Source organism: Salarias fasciatus, chromosome 7, assembly GCF_902148845.1.
Source record: "Salarias fasciatus chromosome 7, fSalaFa1.1, whole genome shotgun sequence".
Lineage (NCBI taxonomy): Eukaryota > Metazoa > Chordata > Actinopteri > Blenniiformes > Blenniidae > Salarias > Salarias fasciatus.
Genome location: NC_043751.1, coordinates 10749501 through 10767076, shown reverse-complemented (window position 1 = coordinate 10767076; position 17576 = coordinate 10749501). Strand labels below are relative to the sequence as shown.

At 44.7% G+C, this 17576-nt stretch overlaps 1 protein-coding gene across 1 annotated transcript in view; it reads right to left on the bottom strand.

Moving 5' to 3' along the window:
* tmem117 (transmembrane protein 117) overlaps positions 1-17576 on the bottom strand; it is a 40568-nt gene that overhangs the window by 9961 nt on the left and 13031 nt on the right. Inside the window, exons 3-4 of the mRNA XM_030096731.1 lie at positions 12249-12381; positions 2262-2361 (exon numbers count right to left, since the gene is read on the bottom strand). Of these exons, the coding sequence (XP_029952591.1) occupies positions 2262-2361; positions 12249-12381 (233 nt within the window). The remainder of the gene's footprint in view (positions 1-2261; positions 2362-12248; positions 12382-17576) is intronic.

The following is a 17576-nucleotide window of genomic DNA, read 5'->3' as shown; positions in this document are numbered from 1 at the left end:
GATTCAGAAAGACGAGAAGCAAAGGGAAACAGTCAGCAACCAGATTTCCCAAATTAATTCACAGAGCTGGTTTACATCTTGCGAGGCTAAACTGACAATAAACAGAAGCAGGATGTGGGGGACGAAATGCTGCTTTCTCTCCGATTCATGTGGCGTCCAGCCGCGGCGGCGTCCTTCATCTGACACCATCCGATGCAAAAATCACAAGGTGATTTATTTCGCTTCACTGCGGATGTTACATGTAAACTAAACACACCCTGTTTTAATATTTTCAATCTAAGTAATACAAAAGAAAAAGTTGATTTAACTTCGTTTGGTATTAAAACACACTAAGTGTAAAATATTAGTATTAGTGGCTGTGTGACTGTGTGTTGTGTGTCTGTTCACACACATTATTTGACCCGTAGCACCTGTGAAATATACAAAAATCCATCAAGAAGAAGGATCAGCCTATAGCATATTACGCATCCTGCTTCACCACAGCTCAATTATACACACGTTAAATAATAAATGAGTCTGCAACGCAGAGTAACAAACACACATGACAAGTCACTAAAAGGGCATTCAGTTTTCCATGCTGAATAATTTATTTTAAATAAGACTTCATCTGTGATTAAATACTAATGAGTATGTGATTACCTTCAAACATATTGGCGTGTTTTATTATTAATGCTGTGTTTGTACCAATCAGGGATCGTCTGTCAGCCTTAATGTCGTTCAAAGACGTCCAGACAGATTCCCTTACACGGATGCAGACTTCTGTCAGGGAGCATCTCATAAATGATTCTAAAAATCCTCACAATATGCTTTATGCCGTTTCACTGCAGAGACAAGGTCGATTTATCAATAAAGCGGCTGGCTGCAGATAGTGTAGCTTGTGCTGGGAGAAAAAAAAAAAGGGATTTGAATCAGGGGATGTTTGAAATGTTTTTGGCTTTGCAGGGTTTCAGAATGAGACGCCTCCTGTCTGCTCGGCTGGTGAAGACTCGGTAAATCTGCTATGCAGAGGAAACACAGAGGTCATCTTCAAAGTGCCTTATTGAATTAATCGAATGGGAGAGAGAGAGAGAGAAAAAAAGAAAACCTTGTGAGTGATTTCTGGAATCAGCATTTTGCCTTTGCCTAACTTTCACTCTGCCTCTCTCTCTCTCTCTCCCACCAACACAAGCTCCTGTCTCCCTGATTCCTCTTCTCACTGGCGGCTTTCCCCGTTCGCCCAGACTCCTACATTTCCCTTTCCCCTTCACCTCTGCTTCCTCCTCCTCCTCCTCCTCCTCCTCCTCCTCCCCCCCTCTGCAGTACGGACTGTGGAATGCTAATGTGATGGGTGAGGGAGCTTGTCAAGCTGCCGGTCCTCCCACCACAGGTAGTCCGCTCCCGCCGGAGCTCCCCTCCTCTTCATGTTGACAAATGAACTGAGGTACGTTTCTCCTCCAATATACTCCGTCCTTCCCCGTGCAGCCATTGTTTCCTCTGACCTCTCTTAGATCACAGCCTCACGGTCCTCCAAGGATTTGAGAGTCGATTGAGCTGGATCAGTGCGGAAGGGGCTCTACTGTAACTGTGCGCCGTATAACGGCTGAGACGACACACCTGACCTAGAAATTAGATGAGTGTGTGAAGGATGGCTTCACTGAGTCTGGGCTTTACACGGTCATAAAAAAAGATTTAAACGCCACGGCGAACTATGTGTGAGGATTAATACAGACAAACACAAACGACCGAACCCGATTTTGTCCTGTTTTGGACTGCAGAGAAATCTCATTGTTGGTAATTAAGCCTCATGAGAAAACTATTTGTCAGAGTTGCTCCAGTAAAGGTTAGATGAGTGCAGTAAGAGCATACCAATCAGAGGGCTGATAATGTCACAAATCAGATCAGGTCCAAGTATATATAAAACATTTTCAAAAGGAACTCTTCAAAGCTGTTGGAAAACCATTCCCGGTGACAACCTCAACGAAGCCCATCCAGAGAAGGGTATAGGAATAGAAAACATATTTTGAGTTACATAAATGTGCGTTCATTCATGGCTTTGATGCCTTCAGTAAGATTCCACAATGTACATAGTCAAGAAAATAAACAGTGATGAGAATTAAGCCTCAACAATTAATATAATAAAGCTGATAAGAATCTATTTTTCTTACTATTATTATAAGGTTTAAACAGCTGTTTGGAAAAAAATGCTTTTGGAAACGCAAATTTGTGTATTTTCTAGATATTTCTATGTCTATATATCTATAAGTCAGGGGCTGGAGTCTCACCATCCAGGCTGTGACAAAGTCTCCCATCCAGGTTCCCACTGCAGCAATCTTCATGAAACTCTCATTTCTGATGCCCATGTACTCTGTCACCATGTGAGGCCTGCAGAGGAAGAAGATTTAGAGAGGTGATACGAGGTGAGGGAAAGAGGGGATGGAAAATATTGCATTTATTACGCAGTGCGGTTTCTAAAGGGGAAGCAGAGGGAGAACGGAGGTGGAAAACCGTCACTGACGCTAAGTATCGTGATGCCAGCTGTCACGGCCAATCAATATCAATCTAATCCGGCCAAAACAATGAGTGATGGCTTCACCTTCCATAAAGCCCTCTGGATTGTAAACAATTTACGCCGGCGCGGTGGAATTTATGCGGTGGCGCCACTTTCATTTGGCCCTGCAGTGTTTTGCAAATTATCCATTTGTTTGGCAAATTTGTCTCATGTCGAGTTGATTTCAAATCAACACCGCCCTCCCGATGCGATCTCTCCCCGTTAAGGCGGCGGATCTGAGAGAGTTGCGGCTAACATGAAGCAAAAAAAAACACAGAGCAGGCCAAGGCGCACCATTAAAGAAGCGATCTCACATGCAACACAGCCTGATTTGAAATGACAAGCTTTCTTTGGAGTCTTCGTTACGCCTTCATCTCTGTACAGTAGGAAAAAAGATGAGAAGCTTTTGTTCGGTCCCACGATCCCACCCACCCAACGTACACACACACACACACACACAGATCTCGCACCGCTCCCATTTTCTCCAGGTAATAGCACAAGGAGCCGGGAAAAGTGGGTCAGTCGCCTCCTATATGGGACTTGCCACGGCGAGCAGGAGAACAGAGGGAATGGAGGAGGCCTGTTTGATCTCCTGGCAGCCAGTGTCTCAGAAGCCGAGCGGAGCAGGTGGGCGCCCTTCCTTCTCCCCTCCAGCCTCCGCTCACCCCCAGCAGGTCACACTCATGAATATAATAGATCGCAACGGATAGGGCTCCGGCTGTGCTTTCAAGGGGTCTCTTTTGAAGTCAATGGCTCCATTCGTCTTTGTTTTCCTGGGTCATTTTCTGGCCGCGAGCAAACACAAATAAAATTGTTTCCTACTGCACAGAAGGAAAATCCCGCCCCCCCACCCGCCCCAACACACACACTGACTTGCTTTTCAATCCATACATTTTCCACATGATCTTCCTTCCATCTGCGTTCTAACTGTCATTTGGAGCGTCACTCTTGCAAATGAATCATTGTCACACGAGCCACAACACTCCAGAGGGCGATCCACTGGCTAACTCAGCAGCTTGAATAAGTGTTCATTTTTAATGCACGCTAAGTGCTTCGCGCTTCACGTGAAAGCAGATCTGAAAGGAATAATTCGGGCTCACAAGCCGTGTGGGATAATCATGATTAATAGTGGCAAGCCACTGACCCAAAATGCCAACTGTTTTCAACTACCTGCTCGCTGCAACTGAGCAGCAAGCATCCTTCCCTGGAAGGAGCCCGTATAAATCATATGTCATCAATGCAGCGTGCATTGAACAGGCCTGACGGGTTTTTATTGACGAAAAACACGCGGCACTGCAGGTGACGTATCGCTTCACTTAAGGCCGCAAATAAAACGGCCTTGATTGGAACGGCGATTTATATCTGCATTAAGTCGGTTAGACATTCAGCGGCTTTGGCACCGCTCCAGTTACCAAGGAGATCCCACCGGGAGTCATTTACCCGCAGCGAAAAAAAATTCTAATCGATACTTCTGGAAATGCTGTCTGGCATCGTACGCCGGACTTTAAATCTAAAAAAAACTACCTCGCTGTCCAAACCCTGCCCTTCTCACATATTTAATTGAGCAAATGTTACCCCTGCACTGACAGAGAGTTTTTTTTTTTTTTTTCTCCTCCCCCCCCCTTTTCCTGCAGAGCACCTATGATGAGTTTGGGGACTCTTCGCACCGCATGATCAGAGGCAGAACATTCTGACTTATTCATGCTGACTGAAAATTTAATGGCCTTTAGAGTCGGATGACCTAATGAGAGAATTCAGTGTAGTGGAACATCAGTACAGTAGCACCATGAATAATCAGCCCGAAAATGGCTCCCGTGGCTTAATCGCAGGGCCAGTTGGCACGCCGGTGCCAGCGCGGCCGGCTCAGCCGGCTCCGGCCCTCTGTGGAATGTTATCAGGTTTCCCACACTTGTTCAGACATCATATTCAAGGGCGTTTCAATGCCTTTCCATCTTGTCTTGTTCCATCACGGGCAAGAAATTACAATTTCGTGCAACAGAGGGCACTGGGATGCAGAGTTTGGCCGTTACCCCTGTTTGACTTCAACAAGTGAGGAAAGTCCACTTCTGCTGTTAAAGTGTCTGTGACAGCGGTGTCGAAACTTTTTCCTCTGAGTTACGGCAGGCGACCTCGAACACGTGAAAAGTTTGTTAAATATCACAGTGGAGACAGACACAGTTCGACCAACTTCCAAAAGCACGACGCTTCACTGAAGAAGAAAAACAACAATGAAAACACACTGAAAAGCCAAACTCTTACCAAGTTTATTTGTTTTTAGTCAAAATGTCTCATCGGACCTAATTTAAGATAAATTCACTTAACGTGTAATAATAGAGGAACCTGTTTTAAGATCTTATCAATTTCCATTTGTTCTATTTGCAGTTTTATTTTTACTTTTCTCAAGGTGAAAGGACCTTGAGATATTTTGACTAAAAACAAGACAAATAAACTTGTGGCCCTTTTCCACTGGTAAGTTTTCATTGCTTTTCACGATTGTTGTTCTATAACTTCTTTTGTGAAGTCTACTAAGATCTTGAATCTTTGCAGTGAAAACACCAAGGTTTCCTTCCAGGTCTGGTCTAGAATTAGAAACTATCTGTGGCACTATATTTCCCAGACTCCTGGTGGTCTTTTAGATTACTGGTTTTTCTTGCGGTGCTAAGTCACTTTAAAGTGGCTACAGTGAAATCCATTGTATTTTCTTTTCTTCTAGTCCCAGTTTGTCTGTTCAGCTTATGTTCACATCATAATGAGTCAATATATATTCACCTAAGTCACAGCTGTTATTTCTAATGTTAAAAAAAAAAGCACATCAGATTTTTTTTCATTCTTTGCGAGTTTTCTTTTAAGTTCACTGGACTATATTAGGCCCGGGGAATCCTAGAGAGTGCAGAACAAAGGTGTAATGTATCAGAAAATATTGTCTTAGAATGTCTTTAAGCCAAAAGATATTCATTAAAATCACTATAAAGCCTGAATGTGCTGACATATAATCAAACTCAACAAACCAGAGAATGAGATGCAGACTTTTATATTTGGAAATATTAAAGTACACAATCTGAACACAAAATGGGCACATTTACACTCAATTTAGAGATATTTACCAAACACACAGAGGTAGAACATGCAAACCTCACACAAAGGGGCCTCTTAGTCTGGAATCAAACCAGTGATTTCTCATTGTGACAGCTGTGTAAAATATTTTAATCAAATTAAAGCCTTTCTTGTATTGTTTTCCCGTTTTAGAATCAAGCATTTCAGCATGTCAGTCAAAGGCTTTTTTTCTTTATGTCTGTTCACTGAGAGAAAAAAGTTCTTCTGTATTCAAAGTGAAGATTTTCTCGAACTTTAAGCTCGGTTTAACATGACGCTGAGACACTCTTCATTACTTTGAGTCATCAAACAGCCTGATTCCTGTTCTCTCGTTCCACCGTCCATTTGAACATCTATACCTTCGCGCGGGCTTTTTATAAACCTGTTTTCTCCGTCAGACCGGCAGTGATTTAGTGACTGGAGCAGCCGGCTGACCTCTCCTGCCCTGTAAAAGCTCAACTCATTCAGAACATTAAATTGCGACCTTGGCTGGCTTCGCATTGAAATGCACTGCCCGTCTCCTCCCCGTGCAACGGCAGCGCCTACATTGTATTTACAGTACACGGCAGTGAGCAGTGCTAGTTACCAGGAAGCATAAAGCTGTCAATGCGGCCTCTCCTCACTACCGTCACTATCGCTGCTCCATCTCCCAAGGCAACTTAACACCTCAATCTCAATTCATCACTCAGCACACAATCACCCACGTATTGTATTAAACTGCCTGGAGATTGAGTCCTTTGGTTCTTATCATTCCCTCGGCTCCGGATTGGGAGTGAAAATCATCAGCAAATATCATGGACTACACTACACCGTACAAGGTCTAATATTTCAATCCTCAGATGGATGAAATGATACAAAGCTTGGGCTGATTTTGGTACATTTACACCCAGCAACATCAAATCCTGCATTTCCATTTATTTATTGCACGACACTGATAAGATTAAAGTTTATTAGGTTGGGTAATTATTATATTTTGGTTATTGTGACTACTTTATTTAAGCTATAGAGATGCCCAAGGTTAGAGAAAATGGTGGAGATATAAGAAATAGAATAAAAATATAGGTATCTTGAGGATCCACTTGTGGATTCCACTTCTGATTCAAAGAGTAATGAACAATTACGGTCGCAATTAAATTTCTGAACACCATTGACTGTGACTCCATGACTATTGAGCTCATTATTTTTCATTGGATATGCTTCCCAATGCTGATGTGGTGAGTTGTCAACTTTGGTTTCAAGGCTCCATCCATCCATCCATTCATCCATCCATCCTTCCTTCCATCCTTCCAACCTTGATTTTTACAATACCTGCGTTTTTCTTTTAAATAAATAACAAGTACCTTGAACGTGTTTCAGCCTGGTAGGATCAACAATGATATGGCATTCGAAACATTTCCTCCAGGTCTTAGGTCACCTTGTGGTGCTCTTGAGAGCTGACCGTGTTAATCTGCAGCACAGCTGGATGAAGGAGATAAACACTGCTTCTCATGTCATCCATGACTGGTAATGAGACGGAGAAGCTAAATCCAGCAAAGCTGCAGAAGGAGAAAGGAGCCAGAAATCAACCGATTCTGGATACAAAATAAAATAAAATGCACACCTGAGACTGGCAGGCTGATGGAAGTGTGCTTAACATGAGAATTTATGAAGTTTGAACAGGAATAGCTATATGATGCTAAAAATCTACGTGGACCTCATATCTCCGTATAGATCAAAAGCTGAGGGACGGCTCTGAGCTCGGACATTGAGTCCTTGTAAAACCATTATTTAAAAGGTTATCACGTGTTTAACAACCTGGGGCTCGGGGCCCCCTAGGGAGATGTCGGATAACAAAGGGGGCCACTGAGGCTTTGCCTTTTCTGAGTTTGTCAGAATTAAATTTGCATATGTCAAAAGAAAACCATAACAAGACACCTTCTGTTTTGAACAACCCTTTTTTTGTACTTGTGTGAAGGAAGGTGTGTCCATCAGTGTCTGCAAAAGGTGGGAAGCCATCGACGTGCATTAAGATAACACCCAGATTTCCTGAATCGCATGTGAATCGGCTCGAGAGCCTTTTTCTGCATGCTTCAACTCATATTTTAAACATTCAACATCTTGTTATGAAGCACATTTATTAATTTATGCTTTTCATGGTTATAGGATTTTTTTTAATAGCTTATATTTGCAAACGGAGTCTTGTTTGACGCACAAAGGAAAGACTTCTCTGACGGCAGCAAAGAGTCAGTCTCTTAATACTTAAATGAAAATATTATACTATTTACTACTGCAAATAGCTGCATGGTCTTTGTACTCCTACACAAACACTCATCAGAAGACGATCCAGATGTCCTGCTAGGATCTGCGCATATGTACACATGTCCATAATGTAATATACATAATACGCATCCCCAGTTGGCAAATGCAGCATTTAGATTATCAGGTTTGTTTACAACTGTTACAGCAGGCACGGCTGAAGTCCTCGCCTCCCTCTCAGAAACCAGCAGGATAATATAATCACAGAGAAAACGACCCACCTCACTGCTTCATACTGCCTCGCAAATACCCGGACGGAGAAGAGAGAATGACTTTGGAGGGTTTTGCACTACCTTAACACTCATTAAACACGTACAGTAATGAGTCATGTTGGAGAGACCGGCATAATGTGTGTGCGTAGGACTGTGAACGACAGCATGGAGTGTGCCTGAGAAGGCAGGCGTGGGCGAAGGCAAAGACAGATCAATTAATCTGAAGACATTTACTATGATTTACCAACTGCAGCGAGCGTCAGTGTCAAGTCGCGGCGGCAAAAGGATTCCTGACGAGGTGTCATCCAACATATTGATAAAAGAAATTTGATAATTATTCAATTGTGGGCAGCAAGTAGCAGCTTCTGTCAATCGTGGACTAATCTGGTGGCTGTTTTCTCACTTAATGGACAACACTGCAACGTGACAGGTTAGAGAAACGGCCATTACAGTCACACAGCGTTACTCACTTATCAAAATAATTGCTTTTTCTTGTTTAAAACGGTTTCGGTTTGAAGACTAGGAGCCAACTTAAGTCATACAGGAATATATTTTTCCAACAATGTAAATGAAAAATAAGAATATTTAGCAATAGTAAATGTGATGTTGTAAAAATGTGCTCCCTGTGTTTGCAGTGTAAAACCCTGAAAATGAAAATTAATAACAAACAAGCACATGAAGACACCATCTTTACCAACACATGTGCAGCATTTGCAAAATATACAATGTGCGAAAGCAGAAATCTGTTGTGTATGATATGCGAACACAAATAGCTTGTTATTCATACTTGTTAGCGGTAAGTAAAGGGCGGCTCATTCAACCCATTGTTGGAAGTGTTCGCAGCCGCGAGTCTCCTGTGCGACTGCATGCAACAGGAGGCATCAGCGCACCACAACATGCTATTGATTTAGCCTTTTGTCCATGGTATTACCCCAGCTTAGTGCCAGACAAGCAAACAGACAGATGAGGGGAGCTGGCATGCATGCAGCACAAAGGATCATGGTAAACAAAGACAAATATACTTATACAGTGGGGTCTAATCCAGCTCAGGATAACACTGTGGTGAAATGCCACATCCAACACCCTCTGCTCCTCATTACTGATATCCACCAACTGCAAGCACCCCCCCCCCCCCCCCCCCCCCCCCCCGGTGCCTTGCTGCACTCTTCCAATGCCCAGTTCATACCAGCCGCCCGCCCTCCTGTCACCCATCTATTCCAACTCCGGATAACAAACCCGAGCTGAATGGATGTCATTTTCCCGCTCAAGTGTCCCACATCAGCGACCGCAAACTTCCTCCCTCCGTCTTCACATAGTTTAACTCCCCCTTTTTCCTCCAAATTAGCCGTGATTAATGTGTGCGCCATGCATTGGGCCATCTTAATTAAATAACACCACCTAATTAGAGGCTGATTTCGGCTGGTAATGGTGCCATAGGACGGCGGAATGGGATTGTGCGGTGTGACAGAACCTTCACGGAGCCCGTCAAACTCCCTGGGCGGTCACACTCCCCTGGTTTTGTACAAACAGCCCCCCCCCCCCCCCCCGCCCCCACCCACCCCCTCACCCCACTCCTAATCTGACAGTTACATTAAAATGCAAATAGCCCAGATGTGAGGGTTTGGCAACACGTGTGGATTACAGCTCCCAGGGAGCCACGGTGGACGGGCAGGGGGGCTTTATTCCCCCCACTCTGATATGACATAAGCCAGGTAACAGGTTGATAGCTGTTGACCCAGAAGTGGCTGGTTAAATATTGGCTGACACGCTGCGGGGACACGTGTGAGATTACAGCCGACTGATCCTGGCACTGATGAATCCATTTTACATGACTAATCATGGAGAAACACTTGTCATCCAAAAAAGATATACAATCTCTTATCAGTGATTTGTTTGCTGCCCCGACGCTGCGGTTTATCTTCACCGCCTCGCCAATGTATCGCCGGGTTTAATTAAATCAAGCTGAAGACTGACTGAAAGGTCGAGTCATATTAAAGCATATTAATGAGGAGTTCAGGGCACAAGCAGCCGGTCACAGACAGCAGTGGACACACACACACGTACACACACACACACACACGTCCCAGGCTAACTCCAGTGAGGTGCGAGACGTGAACAATATGTGGTGTGTGTGGGATGGCTGGTGTAGCCCTGAGAAGAGCATCCCCTGCAGTGCACCATCATGGCTCGGTGTCAAAGCCAGCAGAGTCCATGCCAAAGTAGCGACCATTTAAAAAGCCTTGGCAGGAATAATACCTCACAGCAGCTTGTTTCTTTCAGTGCGAGCGAAAAAGAAAAAAAAAAACAGCATTCATTCCCACAGAGGGGCAGCTGCGGCCACAAAGGGATATTGTACTTTTCCTCTGGGTTAAAAGAGAGGGAACTATCACCGCCGTGCTGCTGGGCGGGGGAACGGCGACAGGAGCGAAGGTGCAGCGTCCGGTTTGGACGTGGATCAAAAGACTTAAGTTTCACTGCATCATCTGGGCTGCCCCCTCCCTCCCTCCCTCCCTCCCTCCCTCCCTCTCTCCTCCCTCTCCATCCATCCTCTCCCTCACGCTGCTGCATCCACGCCGCCGCCTGGCTTTCCGTCCTGGCAGAGTGTGAACATTGCTCTTACATGTCGGTCTTGAACAGAGATGTGAACACTAATGGTTCCTGGCAGAGCCCGGGTCCTCGGTGGACACACTCTTGGAGCAGAAAGAAAACAGGCGGGAGGAGAGGGACGGGGCGGGGCGGGGACGGCGAGGGAGGGGCGCGGGTGCAGGGGAAAACGAGCAGGTGTCTTGGCGGCGGCCTCACTCGCTTTACAACAGCACCATCTGTCTTTGCGAGCGGAGCTTTGCAGAACTGCTGCTCCACACACACACACACACACACACACACACACACACACACACACACACACATCCCAGAGCGAACAATTACCGAGAGGGTTTTTCCCTGTTGTGTCAGCTCGTCTAATTGTTTAATGGGCTGTTACAGACGCTACTTTTTCACATCTGTACACCTGATGCAGCCAACATGTGCGACTTGCGCATCCTAGAGGGAAACAAATCGCGGGTTTTCTTTCTGAAATTCTCTGCAAGAAGTGATTTGTTTTTCTCCAAGTATCATCCACATCTCATCATCTGACAGTTACCAGATGCACTGATACACTAAAAGGGGCCCATTTTCTCAGCGTTCAGAGGATGAAAAAGGAGGTATTTCTGGGGGGGAGGGGGCAGATAAAACCTCTTTGAGACAGATTCACTCAGGGCGACTGCAAATGTAACTTTTCCCTGAGCAAGCAGCATCCATCGTCTCGGCGGGCCCGGCCTTTTAGCTCAGCCCTCCGCTTCCCATTTTCTCGGCCAACCGGAGAGAGGGAGCGAGCAAGATGGATGCCGGTGTCGCCGCGCCGGCCAGAGTGACAGATGGGCTGATTATACAAACTCATCCCTCCGGCCTCGGGAAAAACGGAACAGCTCACCTGCGAGCCGACGGCGTTCATCTGCGTGCGCCTTATGGATGCTCCGCGCTTGTTGTCAATATGGAAAAACATCATTGTATGGACAGATCCCAGAACAGATTTGGCCTCTTGCTTGACAGCTGCGCCGACACCTGCCACACATTTCCTCTTCTTTTTTTCGCGGCAGCAGACACGCGAAGTGGTAAATCACCTTGCTGTGACCTCGCGGGCGGCCGGCTGGTTTCGGAGGCATGTTTTCCCTCCTCTAGATGGACACATTACAAATGCATAAACGGATTCCTGTCACCTGCTTGATGTGTGGGTGTCAAACGCCGCTGCGCTCGCCAGTTTCCAGAAGCTCAAACCCAAGGCCCGGGCCGAGGGAAAGCGTTCGGCGCCGGGGGAAGTGTCAAAAAAAAATAAGTGGGGATCATTTGAGAATAAGCGCGGGTTCTGAAGGTGATCTTTCAGGATTAACCGCCCTCTCCTCGCCTGAACCCCCTACCTGTGATTTAAAGTCTGGACTGATCAATCAGGAGTCTCTGTGCAGGCGAGACGTTTAGATCAATCACAGCAGCCAAAGGGGAGCACACAGCGACTCCAACAAACGGGAAAAGCACAGAATGGGGGGAAAACGGTCAGACAGAGAGAGAGAGATCGAAGGTCTTACTCCATGCTCCCAGCCATCAGCAGGAAGAGGTTGTAGATGTGTGAGAAGATGAAGAGGAAGAGGATGGTGCTGAAGAACATGGTCATCCAGGAGCCATGATCCTCGCGGAACATTTTCAGGCGCAGGTATCGACCTAAAGGGAGCACGACAAGGACACTGCCGTCAGTCCGGCGGTTCAAGCGCCGCGTCAACGCGCCGCGCAAAACGGAGATGAGAAAGCTAAAAGCAAATAAATTAGTCACACAGATCAATGGCGTCCTCCTCCGTCAGACATGTACCCTTTAGGCGCTGAAATTAAGATTAAAGAGCTCTCGGAGGCGTCACTTCCATGACCCTGAAGCGATTGTCTTTTTCCTGAGCAATTTCAACAGCGAATATTTCATCATGTGCTCCACAGAGAACGCTCCACACACACATCAGTCATTCACCGCTTTGCTTGTGTGCGTTCTGCATGATTAGAGAAATTATTCAAACATTTGTGACCTGTAGTGTTTTTTTTTGTTTTTTTTTTGCGTGTGTTCATGTTTTTTTGTTTTTTTTTTTAATTCCGTCCTGGCTTGGAATCAAATTATGGAGAAATATCTTTTTGGCAGAGCATGAGATTGATTTGGAGACGCAGCCTTCTGCTCAGAATACATAATCAAACAAGCTTGTCCTCTGCTGGGAGAACTCATCAAGACAACAAGGTTCATTATACCTTCTTTTGGTTTGCTGACCTTAAAAGACTTGCAGTCTCTCTTTTTTATTTCTCTCTTTCTTTTGCTTTTGTAATTTTTGCTCCAAATGACAAAGACATTCATATCATGGGTTTTGTTTTGTCCAGTCACAGCGATGGGAAAAACGCCTTTCATGAGTGCAGCTTAAATAAATGAGAGACATGCCACGTGTGATGCAATTAGACATGCATAATGTAATTGCACGACAGCTGCCATGTCCTTGATCCACGTCCCACGCTGCCCGAGCAACAGAAAGCCTCCACTTTGTACTTTTCGGGCGTCTCACCGCCACCATCGATCAGACTTGGTCAAAGACGGCTTAAAAACAAACAAACAAAAAAAAAACACTCACATCAAGCAAATGAAATAAAAGCTGAGTAACATGAGCTTTTTAGTTGCTACGTGAAACATTTTACTCCTGTGGTAAAATGTGCCAGTGATGCTGGAGCAAGTGGAGCCAACAGCTCCATTTAAACCCCAAACTGTAACAGCCTGCATTGCCCATTTAGTGATTGTTTCCTGTGATGATCCAGAGCAGCGGTGTCAAACTCATTTTAGTTCAGGGGCCGCGTTACAGCCTGCTTTGATGGGAACAGGGCGAAACGAGCACAAACACAGCAAAAATAACATTCATCTAGCAACAGCTCCAGGTATTTCTTTCTGAATGCACTATGAAGAAGTCCAAGTCATGAAATATGTTGCAAAAAAGAAAAACCTGCTTCTGTTTTTTACAAATCAGTTCTGTCAGGACAGTTTTGAAGCCACTGGTGAGTTAACAGGGCTGCGTTGCTGATCCTCCAGCTTCGGGTCTTATTTGTTGTATAATAATCTCTAACTCTTACAACCAGTAAATCCATTCATTGAAGTTTTTATTTTGCAGTCAGTTTGGTACTGAAACCAACAAAAAGAATAACAATTCTAGTCTTATTTGGTTCTTTTTATGGGACAAAATTACAACACTTGGTTAGTTTTCATGAGAAAATAACACACTGATGAGTGGTGACCTCTTCAGTAAAGTGCCACGGTATTCTGAACGAGTGATTTTTACGATCAAGTGTTTCTTGTATTTCCATTTGAAGGCATATTTTCTAATATAAAACCCACATTAAATAGTCAAGAATTAGATTCAAAAGCCAACCTGTTTAAGCTACTTCAGCATGGCATTGGGACCTTCTGGTCTGCTTCACTGAATATTGTACTTTATATTTTTCATTTTTAGGTGGAATTCAAGTTATTTATACCAGTTTAAGTGAATCATAGAGTCTAATTAACAACGTTCACTTCTTTACATTACAGCATAGAGTGGAATTGTGATTTTTTTTTTTTGTCGTGACTGAATAAAATTATAATAATTTCTTAAACCATTCTGGGAATAACTTTGATTCTATAAGTTTTTAGCTTTAGACAAATTAGATTTTACTATAACATACTCTCAGTATATTCACGATATGGCAATGTAAGTATTGGGATAAATCGATGCTCACATTTGAAAAGTCAGACAGCATCACTGTGGTTGGGACATCCCTCCCCAAAGTCACAATGGCATCACTCAAGCATTTGTCACAAAACACTTCAAATGAATTTATACTGACTTCCATTTTCTTGAAAGATTTAACTAAAACAATTTAGACACAAAGTGAAACAATCTGCGATTAAAAATGTCCTTTGTTTAAATGGCAGTAGCCTTTTAATTTGCCATTTATGTCTAAAAAAAATTAGGGTTAATGAGAAAATAAGTGGTAAGTGCAACCTAGACAGGTAGATTTAGTAACAATCATTATTTCACCTGCTCATTTTCTCTGAACATGATTAAAACCTGGTCATTAACAGGTGAGACTGGTCCTCCTCCCCCCGGCTCGCCCCCCCATGTCCACACATCCAAGTGTTCCTGGACAAAAGCGCCAGCGCCTTGTACGCCCGCTCTCCGCTGCGTGCCAGTGAATGAAAATGGAATGAGTGAATGGGAGGCAAATTATAAAGCACTTTGGATAAAAGCTCCATACAAATGTGAGCCATTTTGTTTTTTTTGCTCGCCGGGCCCATTAGCAGCACAACAGCTACTTCTCTGGCAGCTCCGCTGCAAACATCAAGCGAGAAACACACGCGCTCCTCAATGCTATTGTCATTAAGCAGACTGCAAACATCACGGTCATCAATTCCCACTGAAAAGCACACTGCGGCGCGTTCGAGACATGAGCGCCGAGACGGGAGTGGAGACAACGCTGATGGCCTCGCTGTCGAATCATCCGGATTATAGTTTCTCGAACAGGAACTGTCAATGCAAGAAGGCCGAGAGAAAGCTGCATGAAATAAATGAGTGCAATGTCACTTGCAATCACGCAGGAATTCAGGGGGAAAAAACTTCAGAGTGGTTGACAGTAACTTTTTAAATTACCTTCCCCTGTGATGAAACCCAACTCCCTTCAAGGTTCCTCATCTGAGCACTAATTAAGAAGTCCTCCATGAGAAAGCGCTGCGATAAAATGACTACTTATTTCACATTGCTCGCACACAAACAAGCTCTCTTTCTCTCTCTCTCTCTCTCTGTTTCTCTGCCTCATCTCTGCGAGCTGTGATCTGGCGCCAGGAGCGGCCATCTTCCCAGGAACAACTCTTTGTTTTTCTCTCCTCCGAGCTCAGCCAGCGTCCCTTTGAGTTACGGCTCCTCAGAGGGATCGCCGTGTTTCTGTGCACATGCACACTCTCGTGCACGCACGGAAAAGAAAGCAGAAGGCTCCATTTATTTTACCATTACAGCCTGGCTGCTTCCCACTCCAATACTGTTACATGCCGCTCACTGGTACTTTATTTTTTTTTTCTAACTGTGCACATAAAAACAGAGTGTTGAGAGTACTGTAAAGAAGACGACTGCTGTCAAGTTAAAGCGAAGCTGTAAGTTCAAACACACAACAAACATGAAATAGAATGACGACTTGAAGCCGCGCGGCCTGGCGTGGCGCCGCGGCGTGCGTCTTGCTCTGTGGTGTTTCAGGCCTCATCACAGTTGCATAATTGAATTGACTTGCATGGGTGAACTTAATTGCCTCCTGTGCCAATGAGCCCCGGCCTGGATGTAGGTGCACTACTGTGTATCGGCAGATCTGACTTTAAAAGCAGCACGGCTCCGTCTGGCAGCCTGTGAGATTTAACTGGGGGGTGATTCAGGACCGCTCAGCCAAGCCGTTTGAGTCACCGCGCCCCCCCACGGCAGAGGGGCCCGATAAGGAGTGATTCATGGCCGGTGTCGATGCGCAGGCTCAGCCCAGCAGGGGATAACAGCAAAAACAACAATGCACATGGATCAGATTGAAGCACACACACACACACACACACACACACACACACACACACACACACACACACACACACACACACACACACACACACACACTCTCTCTACAACCACCGAGAATGAGCTGGACTGTAAAGACCGTCAGTTTCTTTTAAGCCCTAATTTAGAATCAGGTGTTTTGATGAAGGGGGTGAGCTTATGGGTGGTGAGATCCAATTCACCTTTCATCCAATGGTCTCCATATCAACATCAAAGACGTTGCTGTGTCTCCATCTACTGGTGATTCGCACACACTACACACCACTTACATGCTTCAGTTTAATGGGCTGTTAATAGTACAGTCCTAATTTTGATTTGAGAGATCCAACTTTAAAAAAAAAACAAAGCTGTATTTATACACAGGCCTATAGCGCTGATCTGTGACTGCAGCTACTTCATCTAACTGTTCTAAATCAATTCGTAATCCATCCATGCATCCTTCTTCAGCCTAAAGTTGGGGTCAGGGAGAGCCGGAGTGGATCCCAGCTGGGGAGCTGGCAGGGAGCCACCTGGACAGGCTGTCAGGTTAACGCAGACAAATATTCAAACACGCCCTCTGACCTGCAGGTGAGTCAGACTCACTCAACTCGATGCTTCCTTTGGCTGCATGGTGGTGTAGCGGTTGGCACTCCCACCTCACTGCAAGAATCTCCCATGTTTGAAATTCAAGCATTTCTGTGTGGAGTTTGCATGTTCTCTCTGTGCAGTGGTAGACTTCATTCTTCTTTATTGCAAAAGTCCAAAAACATTTGTTCAAAGCTAACTAGAAACTCCAAAATGTGTGTCTGTTGAAAAAAAAAGAAGAATTCCCTTCTCATACAATTCACAATTTGCTTCAAGTAACAGTTCCCGCTTCGTTTTTGAAAAGCCTCCTGCAGATTCTTTTTGCCCAAGAGGAGCCAAAAATGCAAATAAACATATTTCTCAGTCTATTGAAACACACCTCCGCTGTACCACAGAGCATATCTTTCAAAATGTAAATTATTGAATTTCTTCAGAATAAAAACTATCAGAGCCTTTTAGAAGACAGCAAATGCAACAAGACGGCTGCGTCAGGCTACCTCCCTTTGAGCTATGTATAGCAATTAAACTGATGACAGTGGTTCTGTGTTTGATTGTTTTTTTCCGGATTTCCACTCAGTCCAGATTGAAAGCCTTGATTGCCTCCGACAGACAGATGGTTTTATAGTTTCCTGTCTGCTACCGCTGCTGTCTGATAATGGGATCACCTGCAACAATTCTGGGAAATGCACAGGTTATAAAACCACCTGATTTACAGCG